The 21186-nt window shown below is 46.7% G+C and overlaps 1 protein-coding gene across 1 annotated transcript in view; it reads right to left on the bottom strand.

Annotated features, from left to right (window-relative positions):
- Window positions 1–12370: 12370 nt before the first annotated feature.
- Window positions 12371–21186, bottom strand: part of LOC109323853 (bone morphogenetic protein 2-like) — an 11379-nt gene continuing 2563 nt past the window's right edge. The window contains exons 2-6 of the mRNA XM_019555522.1: window positions 20923–21160; window positions 20206–20345; window positions 19237–19353; window positions 14588–14789; window positions 12371–12567 (exon numbers count right to left, since the gene is read on the bottom strand). Of these exons, the coding sequence (XP_019411067.1) occupies window positions 12371–12567; window positions 14588–14789; window positions 19237–19353; window positions 20206–20345; window positions 20923–21160 (894 nt within the window). The remainder of the gene's footprint in view (window positions 12568–14587; window positions 14790–19236; window positions 19354–20205; window positions 20346–20922; window positions 21161–21186) is intronic.

Here is a 21186-nt window from a genome sequence, read left to right as displayed (position 1 = left end):
CCAATACGCTTGAAGAATCCTTTGCTTTCCCTGGCCAGTGAGGCGAGACGATTTTACATATTTACCCCAGATACAGACCCCAGCTTGCCATATGCTGAGCACATGGCCAAAACACAGGAGCAATCTTGTTGCATAAGAAAAAAAATACACAAAAAGTACAATATACAGCCCAAGTGTGTGTGTTGTGTTATGTTGCTAGTATTTACGTATTCCTGTTTAACCGAACATAATGTCAGAATATGTAGTGAAAAAAACAAAGACTGATGAAGCTGATGTGCAATTTCTGCCAGTAACATGAACTCCAGAGGGTGAACTGGAAGCTTTGGAAGGATCAGTGAAAATCTTGGACTTCACTGCAAACCCTGAAGTCCTTGCAGTTCTGTCCCCAGCATCTACTTTGGAGCCTTGTCTAAGACAAAAAATACCCAAAACCATTTTGCTGAGAGGGATGCCAGGAAAGCCAAACCACTGCTAACTTAGTTTAACTTCTGGGTTTAGATGTGTTCTTTGAGATGTTATGAAATGTAGTTTGTTTGTGGCTCAAATTAAGTGGTATGCAGTTGCCTCTATCAGGTCATTTTTTTTACTACCAAGTGTTAAATTTGTAGCTCATTTGCACAGAGTGAGTTAAAGCTGAGTAAGGCAGTTTATGTCCTCATGCATCTATATCCAAGCAGATTCTTTTGTAGGTACAGAAATTTAGTAGACGCTTAATTCCTCAAGCTACATGGTAGTAAGGAAAAGTCCCTCTTATTTTATAAAGGGTTTTTTTTAGTAATAAGCCTAATAGAAAGAAAGAAAACAATCAACTGTGTTAAAGCACAATTGCTTCATTGACCAAAGAGCAATTCACACCTCCTAATTGCTGTCCCGTGTCAGCTGCACCCCATGCTAGAAAGGCACTTCAAATGGGCTAGGTGTGACATTGTTTTACCAGAGCTATAGAAATGCATCCCACTGGATATAAACCTTAGCATTCTTTCCTTTTAATCTTAATTCTTCCCTTTTCTACCTCATCTACAAGTGAAAGAAATTTTGGGTGGGCAGCCAATGGTAGGGTGTTCTTCCTTACTCAGGAATGGGGAAGATTTAGAGGGTTTGAAATACTGGAGAAGATGATGGGATGCACTTTAGTGTTTTCAATCCTCCCCCTCCCTTTTGATGAGAATGTGCTGAACAACATATCAAACTAGCAGGCCTTCCCCAAAGCTCCCACTTTTGCTGAATGGACATCAGTACCCATCTACAAAGAGGTAAAGGCCATCACACCATCTTTAGCAGCTCAGACGTACAACAGAGTCCTCAAAAAACTGATTTTTAGTCAGGTTTATTGAACCAGTATACTCTCAAACTCTGCAACAAAGAGGACAGGGCAAACTACATTTTTCATATACTAAGCTGGTAAAGACAAACCGTACCCTCCAACTCAACCAGTTTAGCCTGTTCTAAAAAGGTCCCCTATCTTCTCTCCATCCCGCTCTCACCCCTTTTCCCAAGAAATAGGAGAATCAACTCAAAGTGGTTTCTGCCACACTTCCTCCTGCCTCTCATACAAACAGAAGGGGCCTGATTGTATTCCCTGTGCCTCAGATCCTTAGACGTTTCCTCTCGCTCTGTACCTCAGGACACAGAGAGGCAGATATCCCTTCTTTAAGGCACTGGGGGATGTCTCTACACTTTATGGGCTGCTAAGAACTGTAAAACTTCTTTTCTCTAGCCAGAAGCCTGATTTCCACATGACAGTGGGAGAAAAACAAAAGTTTCATTAATCTTCTGACAGTGGGGAATTAGAAGCTGAGGTTTGAAAGAGCTGGCGGTACACACAGGAGATGAATGCTCACCTATGTCTCCTGTGCATATAATTCTCTGCAGCACACTCTGGGGTTTTGCCTCTAACATTAAAGTAACCCAGTAAGAGGACTAACGTGTGTGTATGTGACTTCAGGAAAACATTTCATTGTTCTGTATTTCTATGTTCTCCGTCTATACAATGGGAGAGCAGCATACAGTTTTCCTTTCCTTTTGTTGTACTGTAAGGTCTGTAAGACTGTAAGGTCTTTGGGGCAGAGATGGTCCCTTACTGGGTGCATGTATATGAGATGTTTACTGTGAGTTGCTTAATTAGCTCCACAGTAAAGTCTTGGCATCTGTACCTGCAACCCTATTAAAGGCCACAGTAAATTAATAAATGCTGCCCTAGGTTAGTACTTGTCAAAGCAAGTACTATTCTAAAGCAACGTTGTGTAGTGCAGTGTTTCTTAATCCATGGGTTGCAACCCAAAAGTGGGTTGCAAGAATATATGAAAGTGGATTGCAAGAGTACAGGAACAAACTTTAAAAATGGATCAACAAAGTTGAAAAATGGATTCTTCTTTAAAGGAGAAAACATGGGAAACTGTGGCTTTTTCCTTGCAGGCTGTCAGAGTTCCAGCCTGCAAGGGGTTGCTTTGGGCCTCCCATGTCCCACACATCCCCCCTGCCCTACACACCCACTCCCTACCCCACACACTGGGGGGCTGGGGGTGCGTTGGTAGCAGGTCAGGAGTAGGGTGACCACCTTTGTAAAATGTAATGGCAGGACACATGCTTGCCTCCCCCTGCTCCTCCCACCTCCTCTGGCAGCATGGCTGGAGCAGAGCCGAGCAGGGCAGGGACCGATGGCTACTATGTGCTCAGGGCTTCCTGCTCTGCCACCTTTCCCCTGGAAGCCTGCCTACCCAGCAGCAGAGGGACACAACGCCACGCCGCCACAGCCTCTGCTACTGCTGAGCTGCCAGGGGTCTTGTCAACATGATGGTGTGGGGCTCCCAGCAGAAGGTCAGTAGGGTGGGGAACCCTGAGTCCACAGTAGGCAGCCCATATCTGCCTCCACCCCATGCACAAATCTGGGGGGGCATGTGCCCCCCCCATACCCTCCACAAGAGTGCACACAGCAGAGGGGATCTTCCCCCTCCATGAGTACCCTGGATGAGATACCCATGGCTCTGTCTAGTAGCAGTGCATAGTGGGTGCATGGGCGTGCACCCCCTGACTGGCCATGCTCCCCATTTAGATGATGGACGGGGGAGCAGGTGGGAGCACCACCCTGTGAGCACTGGCCAGAGAGTGGGAGCACCAGATGAAGAGCCGCGGCCACTTCCAGGAATGCCACAACTGCTTCCCGGTCGGTGCAGTTGGCTGTGGGGGTTCCCCCCACATTGGTGAGAAGGGCCGTAGGGGGACCACCTCTGGTCGGTGAGATTGGCCATGGAGGGACCCTCCCCTGATCCCTGACTGGTCGCTTGGGGGGCATGTGCCCCCCCTGACTAAGGTGGCACCAGTTGCCCATGGCTCTGTCCCAATCCATGTGCTGGCCCCATTCACTGCCCTGGCTGGGCAGTGACCCCTGCCCCTGCCCCGCTCCCTCCCTCACTGTGGGGCCTTGATCTGCACCCTGCTCCTCCCCATGCCCACTCCCCTCATAGACTTACCTGCAGGGAGTTGCTCTCCACAATGCCTGGCTTTAATCCTGACCACATGCATGTGTGCTGATGCACACATGCACATAGGAGCCCCTGCATCCATCCCACTGCTGGTAGCCCTAAGTAGCCCCTTGCAGGCTAGAATGCTGCCAACCTGCAAAGGGAACCCACTGTTTTCTGATCCCTGCACATGCTGGGGATCAAAGGCAAGTGCTGTCCTGGAGTCACACAGCTCAGGACTGGGACTTGAGGTTCCCATTCTGGGATTGCCCCACCCAATTTGGGAAGGGTAGTCATCACCCTAGCTGGGAATGAAGGCCACTGGCTCAAGACTGACCATCAGTGTTTACACATAGATCCTGGTACAAAAAAGGTTGAGAACCGCTGATTTAGTGCACCATAACGCACATGTAGATGTTGATGGGGCTGACTGGGGCTTGAGGGTGCTTCAGTGTGGGGGTTGCCTGCTGGCTAGCCCCTCATTGGAGCAACCTTGTGCCCCAGCTAATCTCTCTGCAGCATGTTGAGCAGAGTCAGAGCAGCCCCAGGCTGGCAGGCTGAGATCCAGGTCCCCCTGCCAGCCAGGGCTGCTCTGGTCCAGCTGAACATGCTGCAGTTGTAGGTACATGTGTAAATATGGTGCCCAGGAGCAAAAAACTTTGGTGTGAACTGCACCAGAGTGTATCCATTCCCATTAATTGCACGTGTAGATGCACTCACTTTGTGTTTGTATAGCACCTGGCTCTAATGGGGCATGTATCATTTGGGCTTCTTGTTACAAATGTAATATAAATAAGTAATACTAATATTATTATTAGTAATATATATTAATCATTATTATTATATGTGTGTGTGTGTATAGAAATACAGTTATTAGCCATTTATAGCCCTTATTTCTCACTCTGAATATGTACCATGTTTCTTTCAGATCTCCTGCTATTTCTTTGCTATGCCACAGAATGTGATTGGTTCAAATATTGCAACTAAACCAATATGCCAAAGTCCAGCATCTCTTATTTTTGAAGTCTTACTTGGAATAGTTTATTAAGAACAAGAATTGCACCTTTGTATTAAAAAATAAAACTGACTTATGCTTAATTGTTATTCTAATTACAAGTCCTGGAGTAGTCTCCATTTTTTTCTCTCAGCATTATTATGAACCTCATTTCCTTACAAAGTCCAGGATAAACAATTCCAATATATTTTGTTTTAATTATCAGTGTTTAATGGGGCATAATGAGACTATGTTGAGTGGCGCAGAAAAGAAAAATAATTTAAAGTGTGCTGAACTACTGAGTGGTGTTAACTTGACTGCATATTTCACTTATTGTGGTGCGGCATTGTGTTAGCTAATATTCATCAATGCCATCATTTATTTATTAATTATACCTGCTCCATAATATAAAACTTTCTTTTCTTTCTGTCATCTGATTCAAGAGAGGAAACATGAATATGTCCCCAAAGAAACAGGCCACTCTTTGGTGTGTATGTTGATAGGTATTGTTGAAATTAAAGTGATTGTTTTAGAGGGGGCATTTGGCATGCTTATGTATAGATGTCTATATTAAAAGCCCTTTGTGGTGAATATAAACGTATTAGTAGTCCTGGTTTATTAAAAGTTGGATGGAGAGTAAGCCATCATGCTGGCTATTGTTAGGCATCTCAACATTACCTGGTGATGAAGTATTGGATCAGTTTGTGATGATGGAACATGGCAATGGACGAGAAAATTGCTGAGAACACTAGGATTTGTGCAAAGGCCACGTGCCAGGCAAAGGGCAGATCTAGAGTCACAGTCACTGGCTCAAGGTGTCCAGCTCATATTGCAAAAGAGACAAGGCCAGGTGTCATAGCTATATATTTCCAGGGCATCAAGGCTAAGTACCAAATGAAAGGAAAGATCAGGCTTTAGAGCCATGACTCAGGTATAGACTACTGCTATTTCCCTGCAGATCCCTTAAATTGCTCTTGTGTGGTGTGGAATCCAGGATAGGACAGTTAATCAAGGACACGTGCACATGAGAATGAGTCATCCTAGTGCAGATGAAGGTAAGTCCTCCCAAGTACTGATCCTCATCCTATGTGTGAGTGTGACCCATCAGCAGGGATCCTGGTTTTCTCTGTTTAAAAGTCGCAACTTCTCTGATAAAACCCCAAAATTCTCTGCTTAAAAAAACCCAAATCTGCATTTTTTTCACAATTAAAATGAAATGCCCCTATATATATAGGTATCAGTTGAACACAATATTTTATTGCTATATTTACAATTTTAAAGCAATTTGGAAGCATACCAGTGCCTCAATCATTATAATAACATAAATTCTAAATACCTATGTATTTTGGTGTTTGATTTTGGGTTTTTTACCATGGAAAATCAGAGCTCCCCCTGCCCCCTTCACTCACCAAGACATGGGTGTAACTGCAGGTGTTCCCCCACCACTACTTTGTGGTGCTGAACAGCCCTGATATGCTGGTGCCCTGCCCCTGCCCATGCCATTACCCCTCACTCCCAACCCACAGCCCCCTACATCACCTCAGCCCTGCTAGTGCCCCTCCCTCCTGACCCACAGCCCCCCGGCCCTGCTGGTGCTCCTTGTTCCCAACCCACAGTCTCCCACCACCTCAGCCCTGCTGGTGCCCCTAGCTCCCAACCCACTGCTCCCCACCTCGAGTCCCCAGCCCCCCAGTATGTGGGGAAGGGTGTGTGTGTGGGGGGGCAGAGGGTGTTTGGGCATAGGGGATGCCATAGATAATGTATCAGGCAGGCACGGGGGAGCTTGTGCCCCCCCCCCCCCAGTTTTCTGCATCCACAATGAGGCATGGGCCTTCAGCCTGGCTGGAACAGCACTGGGCAGGAGCTACCTCTACAGCCCAGTGGGAGGGACCCAGCACAAATGGGAGTGCTGCATTGCCATGGCTGCCAAAGTGGGGCACCCCCTGCCCACCCAGCAACAGTGTGGGGCACAATACACTGCTGCTGCTGGGAGCTCCATGCCAGCCATGCCTCCATGGCCACCAAGGTGAGGCACCATGGTAGCTGTGGTGTTGAGTGGTGCTCCCCTGCTGCTGCCAGGTGGACAGGGGATGCCTCACCTTGACAGTTATGGAAGAGTGGTGCTGCCAGCAACAGCAGCAGCAGCAGCAGCAACACTGAGCCTTCCTGCCCTGCTCCACCCTCTTGTGCCAGGTCCCCTGCACTGGGATGTGGAGACAGTTCCTGCCTGACGCTGGTCTGGCCAGGCTGTAGCCTCATACTCCACTATGGGTGTAGAAATCTGGGGGAGCATGTGCCACCCCATGCCCTCCAACATGTTGCCTATGGCCCCCTGCCCCCCTTGTTGCCTATGATCCCCCTCCCCTTCCTCCTGTGTTGCTTATGCCCCACCCCATAAACTTACCTGCAGGGAGCTGCATCAGCTGTTCTCCACCATGCTGCCACGTGCATGTGTGAACACACACATGCATGTGACCCTCTGTCTCTTACCAGGTTTCTCTTGCTGTCCCCAGCCCCAAGTAGCCCCTTTCAGGCTGGAACTCTGCCAGCTTGCAAGAGGAACTCCGTGGTTTCCCAGTTTTTCTCCTTTAAAGGGGAAAATCTGTGTTTTGCCATAGGAAATGGAAAATCCAGATCCTTGGTCGTCAGTTTGAGTCTGAGATCTTTGGTGCTAAATCACAGCCTTCCATGACTCAAGGTAAAGAAAAGTGGTAGGTAGTAGTCTGAAGTCCAGTAGAAGGAAGGGTAGAGATGTACCTTATAGGCTAACAGAATCTGAGATGTATAACCTTTCATAAGCAAAAGAGCACTTGCTGAGTTCTTGTTCATCAAAGCTTGTGCATCTTTGATTCACTTAGGGTACAGATGTACCTTATAGAATACCTTCAAGGTAAAGAAGTAACTCTTTCAGCAGGATATACCAGTAAGTGTTACTTTGTGTGCTGGGATGTCCAACCTCCTTCTCACTTCTGTGACCTTCTTATTTTTCCAGAGTTCAAAAATTGTTCCCTACTGGGGGGAACCTAGAAGGGAAATGAAGTAGATTGGACCATGCCGTTGCTCTCAAAGGAGAAGGGAATCCAGAATCTGAGACCTTGAAATTCCCTGAGATCTTCTTACAAGGCTGAGGGAGCCAGCTAGGAAACAGACCTTGCTTAACAGAGGAAGTGAACAGCTGGGAAATCCGTTCTGTCCTTTTAAGGGGTTGCTGCTTCTGCCCTAACTGGTAGGAAGGCTTGAAAAATTCAGAAACTCCCTACCAGTTATAAGAAACATTTTCTATTGTTCCCACCTCAGATTCTCATGCTGAAGAGTTCTCTTTAACAACTCAGGGGTAGGGGCAGCTCCAAGAGAGAACTGAGCCCCAAGGCTAGAGGTACTGGTGTTCAAATGACCCCTAGTCTCGCTTGCCCCTAGGCAAAGGCCTGAAGGAACAAGCTAGAGGGAAAAGATGACATAGGATGCCTGCCATGGATTTGGAAGTAACTGATGCTCCAGAGAGAAAAATCTGGGAGGTAGGATACTTGCCAGTGGTACTACCACACAATCTTGAATGACTGTGCTCTGCTCAGTCAATAGAATTTGGAACTGATTTGGCCAACTTGGCTTGAGACTCATTAAAAAAAAAGAGAGAGAAATGAGCTCCCTCTAGAGAACTGAGCTCTTTCTCTGTTTTCATTTTACAAACTAATACAAATGTTTAAACTAAAACAACTATTGGAAATATATATTTATATACTGAATGTTATTTTACATATTTTACAGTCTTAATTAGTTTCAGTGGTTCTCAACCTTTTTTGTACCAGGATCCATTTGTAAACATTGATGGCCAGTCCCAACCCAGTGTCCCTCACTCCGGATCCACTGACCCCCGCCCCCAGCCCCCCATGTGGGGGGTAGAGGAAGGTGTGTATGGGGTGGTTAGAGCATGTGTGGGGTATGGGGAGCCCCAAAGAGCCCCTGGCAGGCTGGAACTCTGCCAGCCTGCAAGGGAAGACCCTTGGTTTCCCACATTTTTCTCCTACAAAGGACAATCCATTTTTAACTTTTGTTGATCCATTTTTTAAGTTTGTTCAGGACCCTTTTATATATTCTTGTGACCCATGGGTTGAGAAATGCTGATCTAATTAATATTTGAATGAGAAAAAAGATGCACAGATAAGGTGGTAGGCACCTTACTGTGTTGTGCTGGTCATCATGGACCAGAACTCTACTGGACACATGCAGTACAATCAGAGAAAAAGAAAATCCCTGCTTCAGAATTTACTTTCTAAATAATTAATACAGCACAGTTCCAGCAGCATTTAGAAAATAACTTTAAACTGCAACTCATTCACCTGCCCCTTCATCATCAATCTGTGATACAAAGTCTCTGCAGTCTCCAAAAAGATGTTTTTTGTAATGCGTAGGTGTGTCTACACGAGACACTTTACTGTGTGGTAAACTAATCTACTGTGCAGTAAAGCATCACTATGTAACAGAGCACAGCAGCTACTGTGTATTAAAATAGGTTAATGCATGGTTTTCTACTACCTGTAAATTTAGAGTAAGTATTTTATTGCGCAGTAAGCTTTCTGCGCATTAACTGCAGATGTAGACGTGCCCCATGTGTCATGAATTACTTTAGCCAACACCCAAATGCAGCTACTTTGGGGCCCAACAGGCTATTGGTATAGGCTTCTTTGATCCATTCACAAAGATCTGGAAAGGTATCACAGGCATACCTCGTTTTATTGCGCTTTGCTTTATTGCGCTTCGCAGATATTGCGTTTTTTACAAATTGAAGCTTTGTGGCAACCCTGCGTTGAGCAAGTTTATCGGCGCCATTTTTCCAATAGCATTTGCTCACTTTGCATTTTTTAGCAATAAAGTATTTTTTAATTAAGGTATGTATATTGTTTTAGACATAATGCTATTGCACCCTTAATAGACTATAGTATAGTGTAAACATAACTTTTATATGCACTGGGAAACCAAAAAATTCATGTGACTCGCTTTATTGCGATATTTGCTTTATTGCAGTGGTCTGGAACCAAACCCGCAATATCTCCGAGGTATGCCTGTATTCTGTCTTTGAGAGTGGCCCAGGCTAGGTGCTTCAGAGGAAGGTACACAATATTGGTGGGTCAAATTCACTCCTGTTCCAGATATATGTAGGTTGTATTACAAAGGTGCAGATAGAAGCCCATGGGGATTTTCAAAAGGTAGGTAGGTGCTTCACCCTTATTGAGTTGGACATCTTATCTGCTTAAGTGACTTTGAAAATCACAATAAGCATCTGTACATCTATAGGCAACTAAGCATCTTGGCAAGTCTGCCCCAAACTGACTGCATTTAAGTTGTATTTTGGACAAAACGGCCCTCAGAATCAAACTAACCATTTGGCACTATTCTACAAAATCAGACTCTTTCCTTGCCCATGATGGTGATCAGCTTTGGCACTGAAATGCAAGCCTCTGTAATTCTGATCTCAGTCAAAGTAATTGTAATTGCTTCACATAAATCTCTCTATTCCTGGGAGCATATTGAACAGTAAAGTAAAAGAGCTGATCTTTTGCCTTTAAGAGCCTGATATGCCAACACGTAGATATAAAAATATGTAGTTGTGATACAATTTACTTAGGCACTGGTTAAAGATCGTGGATCTAAGCCCAATGGGCTTCTATACACGTGCAGGGAGGCTGTTCCATCAGAGTAGACTTGATTAATCGAGTCTGCTACGGTGTGGTCATTACTACGCTCCAGCAGACTCCAGCGTCATGTGTATCAGTGTCCCTGTGCTGAAAAATGGCGACGGGGCACTTTAAAGTTCATTGAATGAGCATTAGTTCAAAGCATCCTGCTGCCATTTTTCATCATGGGGACGCTGATACACATGATGCTCTGGGTGTTTTTAATTAGCATGGCCCTCAGAGCTATGCTAATTAAAGAGCCCGTCCCCCCCTTCCCCATCTCAGAGTATATCTATAAATGCCCAATGTGCCTAACCTTTCTGTCCTTACTCATCCTAGGAAGTTGCAAAGGACTTTTGCTGAATAACATTTAAATGACTGAGACTATCAGAATGAAGATTTTAGTGTATTAAATGATTAAATCCTGACACTGGGGTAAGAGGCATGTTCTTTGCTTAGTAAATCAATGGGACTCTCTCTGTTGATTACAATGAGTGTTGGATCAGAGCCTTAGGAGGGAAACATACTGATCTAATAAAATGCCACAACAAACCAAAATCACATTTTATAATTCTATTGAAAATTACACACACTACATTGCAGCTTAAGTTAAAATATTCCAAAATGTTCATTTTTATAATAAAATAGAAACATCTGGCAATTTTAATTACACATGGGAATATTTACAGAAACAAATATATTTATCTACATCATTTACATTATTTGCAACTTATTGGAGCAGAATAGCCTCCAGAAAATAGTGACTTGGTTTTTAGCTACCAGAGGAGTGAGGTTCTGGAACAGCCTTCCAATTAGAAGTGGTGGCAAGAAACATAAGTGGTTTTAATATGAAACTTAAGTTAAATTTATGAACAGGTTTAAACAACATTGTGCCTGCAGTCCTGTTTCATCCAAAGTTCCAGTAAAAACTGAAACAGAGACAGTGGACATTACACAGCAAAACTCTGCTTCTACATTGGAGCAGAACAGTGTATAGACAATGGTCCCCCATACCTGGAAAGTCTTATCTTTTTAATATCTTTTTATTATAATATTCCTGGACCCCCAGTCCCTAATCAGGATACCACTGTACCAGGCACACTGCAAATACATGTGGAGAAATAATCTGTGCCTCCATATGCTAAAAGCTAAATAGGCAAGAGAACAGGGACAGAAAGAGAGGAAGTACCCTGCCCAAAGACAAAAGGTGTGTGGTACAGCCGTGTCTCCTGACACAGTCGGGTACCTCAGAGTTTTGCCTAAACCAGAACTACCTCCTAGACCTATAAAATCACTAGGTAGGCCAGTGTCAGGAGGCTAGTCATGAGGAGATCTCTGAATCTGGGGTGGGGGGACTGCAGCTAGTGTGCTGGGGAAAAGTGCAGCCTGGAGCAAGAGGACAGCTGTTATCACAGAGAGGCCAAATGAGGGAGGGGAAGAGTCTATGGGCCACACAAAGGAAATGCCATATCCACAGCCATTTCTTTATATGCTTGGTGAGTTACGAAGTTTAGGACGCAGCAGTAGTTTTGCCAGGGGAGGGCCCTGTCCCTTGCTGTCGAGGTGGGATGTGCTGATGGTCCAGAAATCTGGAGTGCATGGAAGTTGATCAGTGCCCCAATTAGCATACTTAATTAATATTTATTATTTCATTTGCATAAAGCCTATATTCAACACAGATCCTCCCTTTCAGGTTCTGCTATATCCCTCTGGTTGATATGCACAGAAACATTCCTTGTGCTTTCCCTGCATTGTCAATGGACACCATGGGGAGCTCAGGGCCAGAGCCAACCTGAGCAGGGCGTGGGGGCTGGGGAAAAATCAGCCCATGCAGGGCCCTGCCCTTGCCTTGCTCTAATCCCACATGCCCCAGACCCAAAGAAGCTGCCACTGCCATCAGCAGTGGCACCGCTGGCAGAGTGGGGGTGGGGGAAGGAGGGAGTTACGAGCAAGAGGCTGGACATGAAGCCAGCAGAGCAGTCACTGCGGCTGCTCCACCCAGCTCCACGGGGCCCCCCAAAGCGTGGGGCCTGGGGTGGTCACCCCGATTCATCCCCCCCAGGTAGTGATGGCCCTGCCCAAGACACTTTGCAAGTCAGCCAGTCTGAAGAGCACTTACTTCTTTGCTGAAACCCTGGGGGTGGGAGCAAGAGTAGCTGTCGGCTGCCTGGCTACACCCTTGCCTGTTAATGTTGAACTGAGTCCACACACAAATCAATTCCACGCAAAAGTAAAGGCTCTTCTTAGTGACAACCACAGCTTGCAGCCACCATATCTTTATAACGTTTCAGGACAACATTCTCCTTGTCATCAAAGTACAGGAGATTGATGGACTTCAGTTCAGTTGGGACACAGCATGGCATGCTGACATCTTGGGACAATTTAAGTGTATGCACAATGGACTGGACAGTAGCATGATTGGTAGCATTTAGACTCTCCCCTAAGGGGAACAGGCAGGTACCTATGCAATAAAAAGCATTGTATCCACTTGGGTAAATGATCCATCCTGACCAGCCAATTGCCTGGAAGTCAACATAGAGTTCTCTTCGACGGCATGACAAAACCTGACCTTTGGAGGAGAGGGATGATGTATCCCGTGTCCTTCTGCTCCTACTTGTTCTGAAATTTTCCAAGATCTCACTTTGGAGAGGTGTCTGGGTAGGAGCACCACCTACAGACGAGGATGGCTGCAGTTCTGCAAACAAAATAACATTCCAGAAGTAAGCTAACCCTTCCTATGAAGGGTACAATGTTTTCCTGTAAATTTAATTACTTGAAAAAGCATTGGTCCCATAGATTTAACAAAATGTTTTGAGTGGCTTATTAAAATGATACTTAGCAAATTACATATTGTGGAAATCTTAAATACTTATTTATCTCCTAAGCTGCAAGTTACTCGGTATAAAATCCTGTAGTCTCCTTTGTTGCACAAAAGGTCCCAAACGAGATAAATAAAGGAAGTGTGTTGAAGACTCCACAGTCTTGGGCCAAGTCTAGAGGGTAGGAGATTGATCCCTGTCCCCAGGAACTGCTGGGGTGGGCTCCAAGCTCAGAGTCTGGCCAGGACAATCTCCCAGCCCCTGCTCCGATCGTGGGGATGGGGCTGGGAGCTCCCTGCACTGGGGTGGGGGGGGATGTTGTTTTGGCTGGGCTCTGAGCTCGGAGCCTGCCCCGGCCACAGGCAGCTCCAGGGGGCAGGGAGCAATCTCCCAGTCCCCGCTCCAATCACAGACCTGCAGCTGGGAGCAACCTGTATGGGGAGAGTTCCTTGTCCAGGCTGGAGCTGGTTGGGACCTGCCCCAGACTGAGACAGTTCCTGGCCAGCCCAGGGCTACACAGGGAAGTCTGCAAGTGCAGCCTGGAGCTGACCAGGAACTGTCTTGGTCTGGGCCAGGTCCCAGCCTCACAGTTCTTTCCCAACCCCATGCCCAACTGGGCAATTGAGACATGGGACTTGGAAAGAGCTGTCGGGGAGGGGCAGGTCCAAGCCCCCAACCCCGAACTTCTAGTGGGGTAGCTAGCAGTGAGCCCCCAGCTGGGCAGGGATTCCCCACCCAGTTTGGGGCTCACTGCTAGCTACCCCACTGGAGGATCGGGCCATGGGGCTCAGAAAGAGCTGTGGGGGAGGGGACTCTTCCCAGCCCTGTGGCCTGATTGCATGATCAGGGCAAAGGGCTGGGAAGCAGCTATGGAGGAAGGGTATAGCTCAGAGCTGGCTAGGACTTGCCCCAGACAGGGACAGGTTTCTGGCTAGCTGCTAAGAAGCCCTACTGGGCACGGGGTGGGAGAACTCTCTTTGTCCCCATGTGCAAGGGGTGGGAGAACTCTGCAGCAACAGTTCTCCCACCCAGTGCACATCAGGACCCCTGCTGACATCTATGGGGCCAGGAGACAGCTCTATCCTGGCCCTGTACTCCCTGCCAGCCTCTGCCTAGCACAGGGGGAACCTGGAGCTCCCCCTGGGTTGCTTCAGGGGGGCAGAGCAGGGTAGGAGCAAATCTGCTCCCAAGAGGAAGCGCATGTAGATGTGTTCCCCAGTAGGCTTACTGCACAGTATTTTTACTGTGCAGTAAGCCTATTTCAAATTAATTGCACGTGTAGACACGCCCACTGGTTCTGGAATTCAAATAGCAATATAAAAGAAGAAAGAACCACCCATCCCCCTTTAAAATAAGCAAAAGACCCCAAAATCTTTGTGTGTCCTAAAGAAGCAAAAAATGATGCACATGCAGTTTATTCCCACGTAGACATAGCCTGAGATGTACAGTGGCCTGCTATAGAAGAGAAATAATAAAATTATTTTATCAAAACAAATTCTTGATAATGGCAAACAGAATTAGTGTCTGGAATTGCATGCAAGTAATTGCATTATGTACAGGAAATGCATTAGAAAGTGAGAGAAAATGAACTTCAAGGGAATCACATGCTAGAGAGTGGAAATTACTCTTGTCTTGACCCACCTGAGGAAGAGGGTGAAAAGCTGGAAGACCTTGGTCTGTCATTATTAGTGAAGAGGACTAGAAGAGCATTCCTGCTGTCTTGCACATTGTGCTGGCTTCTGGCAAATTTCACGAAGTTGTATTCCATTTTCTTTTCAGATAGGCGAGTTGCAGTGATCAAAAAGCCATGGTTGTAGTGGCTGTTCCTAACCCATTTGGAAACCTCATAAGAAAAGGAAGATGGTAAAAGATCATTTGAATGATTTCAAACAAAGTTTATATGGAAATAAAGAGAGAAGGCCATGGACAGAATTCTGTTTCACTCAGTTGATGATCAAAGTGCAACTTGTAACCACCTCTGAGTTTTATCCAAATGTACTGTAGGAATAAGGAGAGGTCTGCCTGTGACAGGACTGAGCCCCTAGAGATGGCTGTGATTAGAGGTGCACTGATACATCAGTTCATATGGTATTGACACCGATAAAAGGAAAAGTGACATTATTGACAATCTGCTTTTTTTGGCTGATGTGGCCAATAATGTCACTGATAAATGCTGTGTGCAGCTACAGCATGCAGGCAGCCAACCCAGCAGCTTGGAGAGCAGTGTCTGTCTGGTAAGCCTGTTGTAGGGAAGGGGTGGAGGGAGGGGAAGAAGCGTGGGAAGCAGATTGAGGCCCCTGTGGTGAGGGGGGGAGTGGAGCTGGAGCAGGCACTGCCCAGGCGAGCCAGGATGCGGGATGGACTCGTGAGTGGCTCATCTAGGAGGGGTGCAGTGGAGGGTGGCTCCCGCTGCTCTGTACACCCCCAGAGGAGGCATGAAGGGGGTATGTGCCCCCTGGAGCTGTGCGCAGGGCTGGGAGCAGGCTCATCTCAGTGGGGTTGTGCTTGGGGTAGATGGTGGAGGTGCTGGGAGTAGGGGCTATGGGGTAGCCATGAGAAGCTGCGGGGACCCTGTACTCCCCCTCCCAGTGCCACTGCCTGCCTAAAGCACAGCCCAGGGAAGAGCCCAGCACCTTCCTCGGCCCCAGTCTGCAGCGGCAGCCTGCCCTCACCTCGTGCACAGATCCAGGGGGGCACATGCCCCTGCGCCTCCTCCAGCTCCACTCTCTCCCTCACCACAGGAGCCTCGATCTGCCCCTCTGCATGCCTCTTCCCTCCCTCCACCCCTTCCCAAAAGACTTACCCACCAGGCTCTGTTCTCCAAGCTGCCAGGCTACATATTGACAATTGGATCGGTATTGTCTAGTATGGCTCATTAATAATCAGGCATTGGTATTGGCCAAAAAAATCTTTATCGGTTCACCCCTAGCTGTGATGCCCCCTGGTGGCTGTGTGGCTCCTGCCCAGCTCTGCCTCTAATATAGCCCTCCCTGACTGCTCACTCCCTATGACTTGTTCTTAATGAAGATTGAATAAGGGAGGCTGCCCACAGGCCTTAGAGTGAGACTTGGACCACTTTAATTAGGACTGGGTCTCTCCCATACCCCAGTAATCTTGATTCAGCTCTTAAGTTTGTTGGGCCCTCTTGGCCCATCTCTGTCCCCGCAGGGCACCTGTAGCTTTAAGGGCCAATTGCATATCTGTGCCCCTCCAGGGCACCTGTAGCCCTAAGAGCTCCTTGCATGGCTCCGTTCTTCCCTATACCATGCCCCATGCCTCTTGGGTGTTACTGTATTGTCACACTATTGTAGGGGTCTTGGCCTTATTGGCCTCCTCCTCTCTTGCTTTCACTGGCCTTTTTACCTCAGGCCCACAGTACTGGACCTGGCTTCTAGGCTCCAGCCTCCCTGACTGCAGGTCCTAACAGTGGCCCCCTGTGGGCCCTGGCCCTGCTCTTGGGCCAGTTGAAATCACCAGGTTCGCTGGCTCTGGCAGTCTCTGGCTATGATCCCTCCTGGACTTTGAGCCCTTCCTGGGCTCCACTGTAGTACAATCATCCTTACACTTGAGTTGGGTAATGCAAGAGTTGGTCACAAGTTATGTTTCGGTCATAGGCTAGGTCAGTGGTTCTGTGCCCTGCTAGATGCAAAGTATCCCTCCTTAGACTCAAGGCACCTCACCAAAAATACCAGCTCTTAGTTTTTACTTGTCTTTTGACCACATTAAAATAGAGCAATTTTTCTGTCATGGAGAACTCAGAAGGACCAAAATAGGTCAGAATATTTTAAATTACGGATTCCTACTTGAAATCTCTGGGTTTATCTTGTAAATACTGTTAGCACTGTTAGAAACACAAACATTGCATGGCTGGCACTCCACAGCACCCTTGAGAGGATTCGAAGCATGCTAGTTCAAACAAGGTGAAACAGAATTCTTCCCTAATTGGGTAACCTAGAATTGGTCACAAGCTTTGCTTTGGTTGTCCACTACAAGAACATACGTGTTATTACTAGCCAATTGCCCATCATGAATGACGGATTTCAAAGAAGTGTTAACATGGCCAGCACCGAGGGGTGGCCCTGCCCCTGCCCCTTCTGTTGCCTGTCACTGGCAAGCCACAGCCCCCCCAGCCCTGCTGCTGTCCCTCACTCCCAACCCACTGACCCCAGCCCTGCCAGTGCCCCTCACTCACTAAACTGCACTACCTTGGGCCCCATGGGCCCCGATGATGCCCCTCATTCCCAACTCACATCTCCCCCACCCCCCAATCCCTGCTGGTGCCCCTCAGTCCCAACCCACAGTCCCCTCCCGGTGCCTCTCACTCCCAACCTGCATTCCCCTGCCCTGCTGGAGGGCCCCAGCTGTCTTCACCCTGCCTGAGCCAGAGCTAGTGGCTCCAGTTCATGCAGACGGTGGCGGCAGAGTGTGTCGGGCCCCAGCACGGGCTGAGGGAAGAGGAGGGGAGGCTTGTGGACCCCCTGCCCCGGGAAAGGCCTGCAGTGCCCTGCAGGCAGCCTGGCCATGGCCTCCTTCCCCGCCTTCCATTCCCCACAGGTGGTGGCTGCTCAGCCCCTTTGAGTACAGGCACTGCCACCTGCACTGCCACCTGCTCCTTTCCCCGCTGGAGAGCAGACAACCCTCCCCTCCCCCTGCACTATTGCAGCTGCAGCCCTTGCTCCCACCCCCAGAGCAAAGGGAAATTCTGGACATTTGGGCAAATTTAAAAAAACCCAGCCAGACCACAATCCGAGGACTTAAAAAGAGTGGGGACACTGTTAAAAAGAGCCTCTGTGGAGGTGAGGCAGGGGGAGCTGCCACACTGGAAGCTGTAGGAGGAGACGGCAGCAGTGGAGGGGCTCCCGTTTTAACTCAGCTGGCCCTGCCCCTGCCTGCTCAGCCCACTGGTGCATAGGCAGTTCAGCAAGTGTTACAGACAGACAGAAAGACAGACAGACCAAGGCTTTTATTATATTAGAAAAGAAGTGGTAGTTGCAACTACATGAGGAAAGCTAAATTTGTATTTTGCACTTAAGTCAGGAAATGATCCTCTCTTTTTGTATGAAGCACATAGAGCATACTCCCCAAAAGCGTTAAGAATGAATATCCTGATAATTTACTATTAAAATGATAGGTCGACAAGTTGAAATTCCTGTCAGAAACTTAAGTGTTCTTTATCAGATCTTTCTGTTTCCTAGTAACCTTAGTAACAGAATAATACAGACCTTCATTTAACACTCATGTACAGGCTATACTTGAATAAATTAGCCTGCAACCAAGCAAGATTATTAATAATTACTGTATAGAATTGTCATGATTATGAGCTAATAGGCAAAACCATATCACTCTCCATTGAGGCCACTGTGATGCAAGAGATGACTCAGTGGGTGTGTCTACACCAGAGGCTTAATGAGCAGAAGACTGATTCTAACACACATTAGCGCGGCAGGAAAAGCCCATTCCTATGCACTAATATGCAGCAGATTTAGTCTAATGTGCAGTAGCATCACAAAAATACCCCATCTGTGCTAATTAATGGACATTTAACTTAGCACCTGTCATTATAGGTACTAAATGTAATGCACCATAATTACGGCACATTAATGAACATGTAGATGCACCCAGCATGTCACTGAATCTCCTGAAAAGTTATAACAACAACAAATAATTAAGGTTGATACTATGGATCTTCAACTCATGTATGTTTAAAGATCGTGTATTCTCAAGGGAGATTCAAAGAGAAACAAAACCAAACAAAACAGGTTAAACTGTAGATAAGGTTAAGACCAAGGCCACATGTTGATAATTTAATGAATCCTTGAAGTAAATTATGAGCCAAGAAATTAAGTAATTTAGAATTAAAATTACAGAGAAATCTAAATATAATAAAGAACAAAAAAGTACAATTAAAATACATAAACAAGCTTACTTCTGCCCTGTCATAGCATAATGGTAAATCAAGAAAATCTTGCCTTAGACATCAGCCATATACCCCGAGACCACATAAACTAACATGCTGTAGTGAGAATTCTGTAGTTATTAATGGAGCAGTTAGGGATACTTGGCTCTATGTTCCTAGCAGTTAATAAATTCCCTGATAGCTCAGGTGTTACCAGCCTGTGGTTTTAAAGCTAAAGACTTGAAAGCTCCATCTCTGTTACTGACCTGAAGTTTTGATTGACCACAATGCATAGGACAGAAGCAACCATGAAGTTCCAAAGTGGCCATGCATTTGTTATATCTTTAGCAAAAAAAAGAGAAAGAGAGAAAAAAAGCAAGAATTCTTTGCTTACTGTCTCTGTGACATTGAACACCTCCCAGCCTTCTGTGTATAAAGACAATAGTCTTGATGAAATGAGATTTCTTCTCTGGGGCTTACTTCCTCTCTCCAGGATCTCATATACTTCCACCTTGAATACAGTAGTACAACAACAATAAAATGAAATGATATTCAGAAAGATGGACAGTAAAAATTCACATTTGCTCCACCTCTGGGATGGATTCACATTTCTGTTGCTCTTCAGGAGATTAAAAGAAGTTTCCTTTGGCTAGCTCCATAAAGGGCAAGAATGTATCATTTGTGTACATATCTTGACCTCAGGTTGGGAAAAGTGACACATAAGAACATGTATATTTGGTATTCATAATGAAAAAAGCATATTAAAATCATGGAACATTGGGCAGAGTGCCAAGGTGTTGAGAAAACACTCTTGAAAAGAAATACCTGTATATGGAAAATACTTGCCCATAACTTCTCTCTCTTTCAACTACTTGATATTGTCCCAAAACGTCTTTGTTGTTTTCTTTTTAAATTTGGGTATGCCAATTTCTTGGTTCCTTGGAAATGGACTAAAGCAGTAAGATTTGGACCAGGATTTGAAGCATCTCAAAATACGGCTGTGGCTTGAGCTCATTTTTAAGGAACAGAAAATTGCCCTGCTCCCTTTTGCATAGATAAAAGTGTAGACTGTTTGACAACACAGATGTCTCAAGAGAAAAAAAAAAGATAGCTCATCAACAAAGCCCAACGCCTTGATGCAATTCTTTCCAGGCTGGAAGCAAAAGAAGTGGATGGAAGATCTAAAGTGCTGGCAATAATCAAATAAAACATAACAGTTTTGCATATACACAACAGATGGTTGTGCTCCCATGTCTCACTCACCTTTCTTTTCTTGACTTTATCTTCTTAAACACACCCATATAACTAACCCTAATGGCACAAATGAATAATTAATTAATGGACAAAGAATCTCACCACTTACTTTGCAAAAATGTTGAAACAGAGATTTTCCAGCCATGTGTGTTTTCTTCAGTTTGAAAACTCTGAGCTCAGCTTTTAGCATTTGCTCATTCTTCCCAACGGATGAGATGTTGAAATAGAAATAAGACTCATCAAAATAAACTGGAAAAGAAACATTGTTGTTGTTGTTGTTGCTGCTGCTACTGCGTATTTATTTATTTCCAAATCAGTGTGTCCGCTGGGCACAACACAGGGGACATAATTGGGATGGGAATAATTTGATTTTCCAGTTAATGGCAACATATCTTCGGAGATATGCTCAGCTCTACACAGCTCTAGTTCTTTTCCGAGGTGGCAGCAGAAGACAGTGTAGTGAACACAGACTTAAAAGTAGATGTAGGCAGCAAATCAAAACGCTGCAGCCTACAAATGAAAAGTTTTGGGGTGTTCTTGTTTTTTTCTGCAAAAATCTCGACGGTGTAATAAAAGATACCCTCTCTACTACGAGTCCCGACTCGTAGTTTCCTCTAGTCTAGACCAATACGGCTACCACCCGGATCCCTGCAGCCCCCATGAAACGAAGTGTCTGTGTGGGGAGGGCGCAGTGAAGAGCTCTGCGACCAAAACAGCCTCGCCTGCCACGGGAGACCCCTTGCCTCGCAGCCCACCTTGCTTTGCCCGGCACCACCCTTCCACCTCCCCGCCACGGCCACGCGCGCCCCGGCCCGGCTCCGCTCACCTCGGTCTTCAAAGCTCCGCACCACGTTGCCCTCCAGCAGCTCGGCGGCCTTGGTGATGCCGTCGGAGTCCGCCACCTTGTTGAAGAGGTCCACCATGAACTGGGGCGGCTTCCTGCGGGGCAGGACGTCGCGGGGCAGCTCGGGGATGTCGAAGACCTGCTGCAGGCGCTGCATGGCGGCGCTGAGGAGCTCCCCGGCCCGGCCTTGCGGCGCGGGCGGGCGCGCGGCCGCGCAGAGCTGCAGGAGCAGGCAGGCGAGGGGCA

This window comes from Crocodylus porosus, unplaced genomic scaffold, assembly GCF_001723895.1.
Source record: "Crocodylus porosus isolate Cpor-Errol unplaced genomic scaffold, CroPor_comp1, whole genome shotgun sequence".
NCBI lineage: Eukaryota > Metazoa > Chordata > Crocodylia > Crocodylidae > Crocodylus > Crocodylus porosus.
This window is presented reverse-complemented; position numbering and strand designations above follow the sequence as displayed.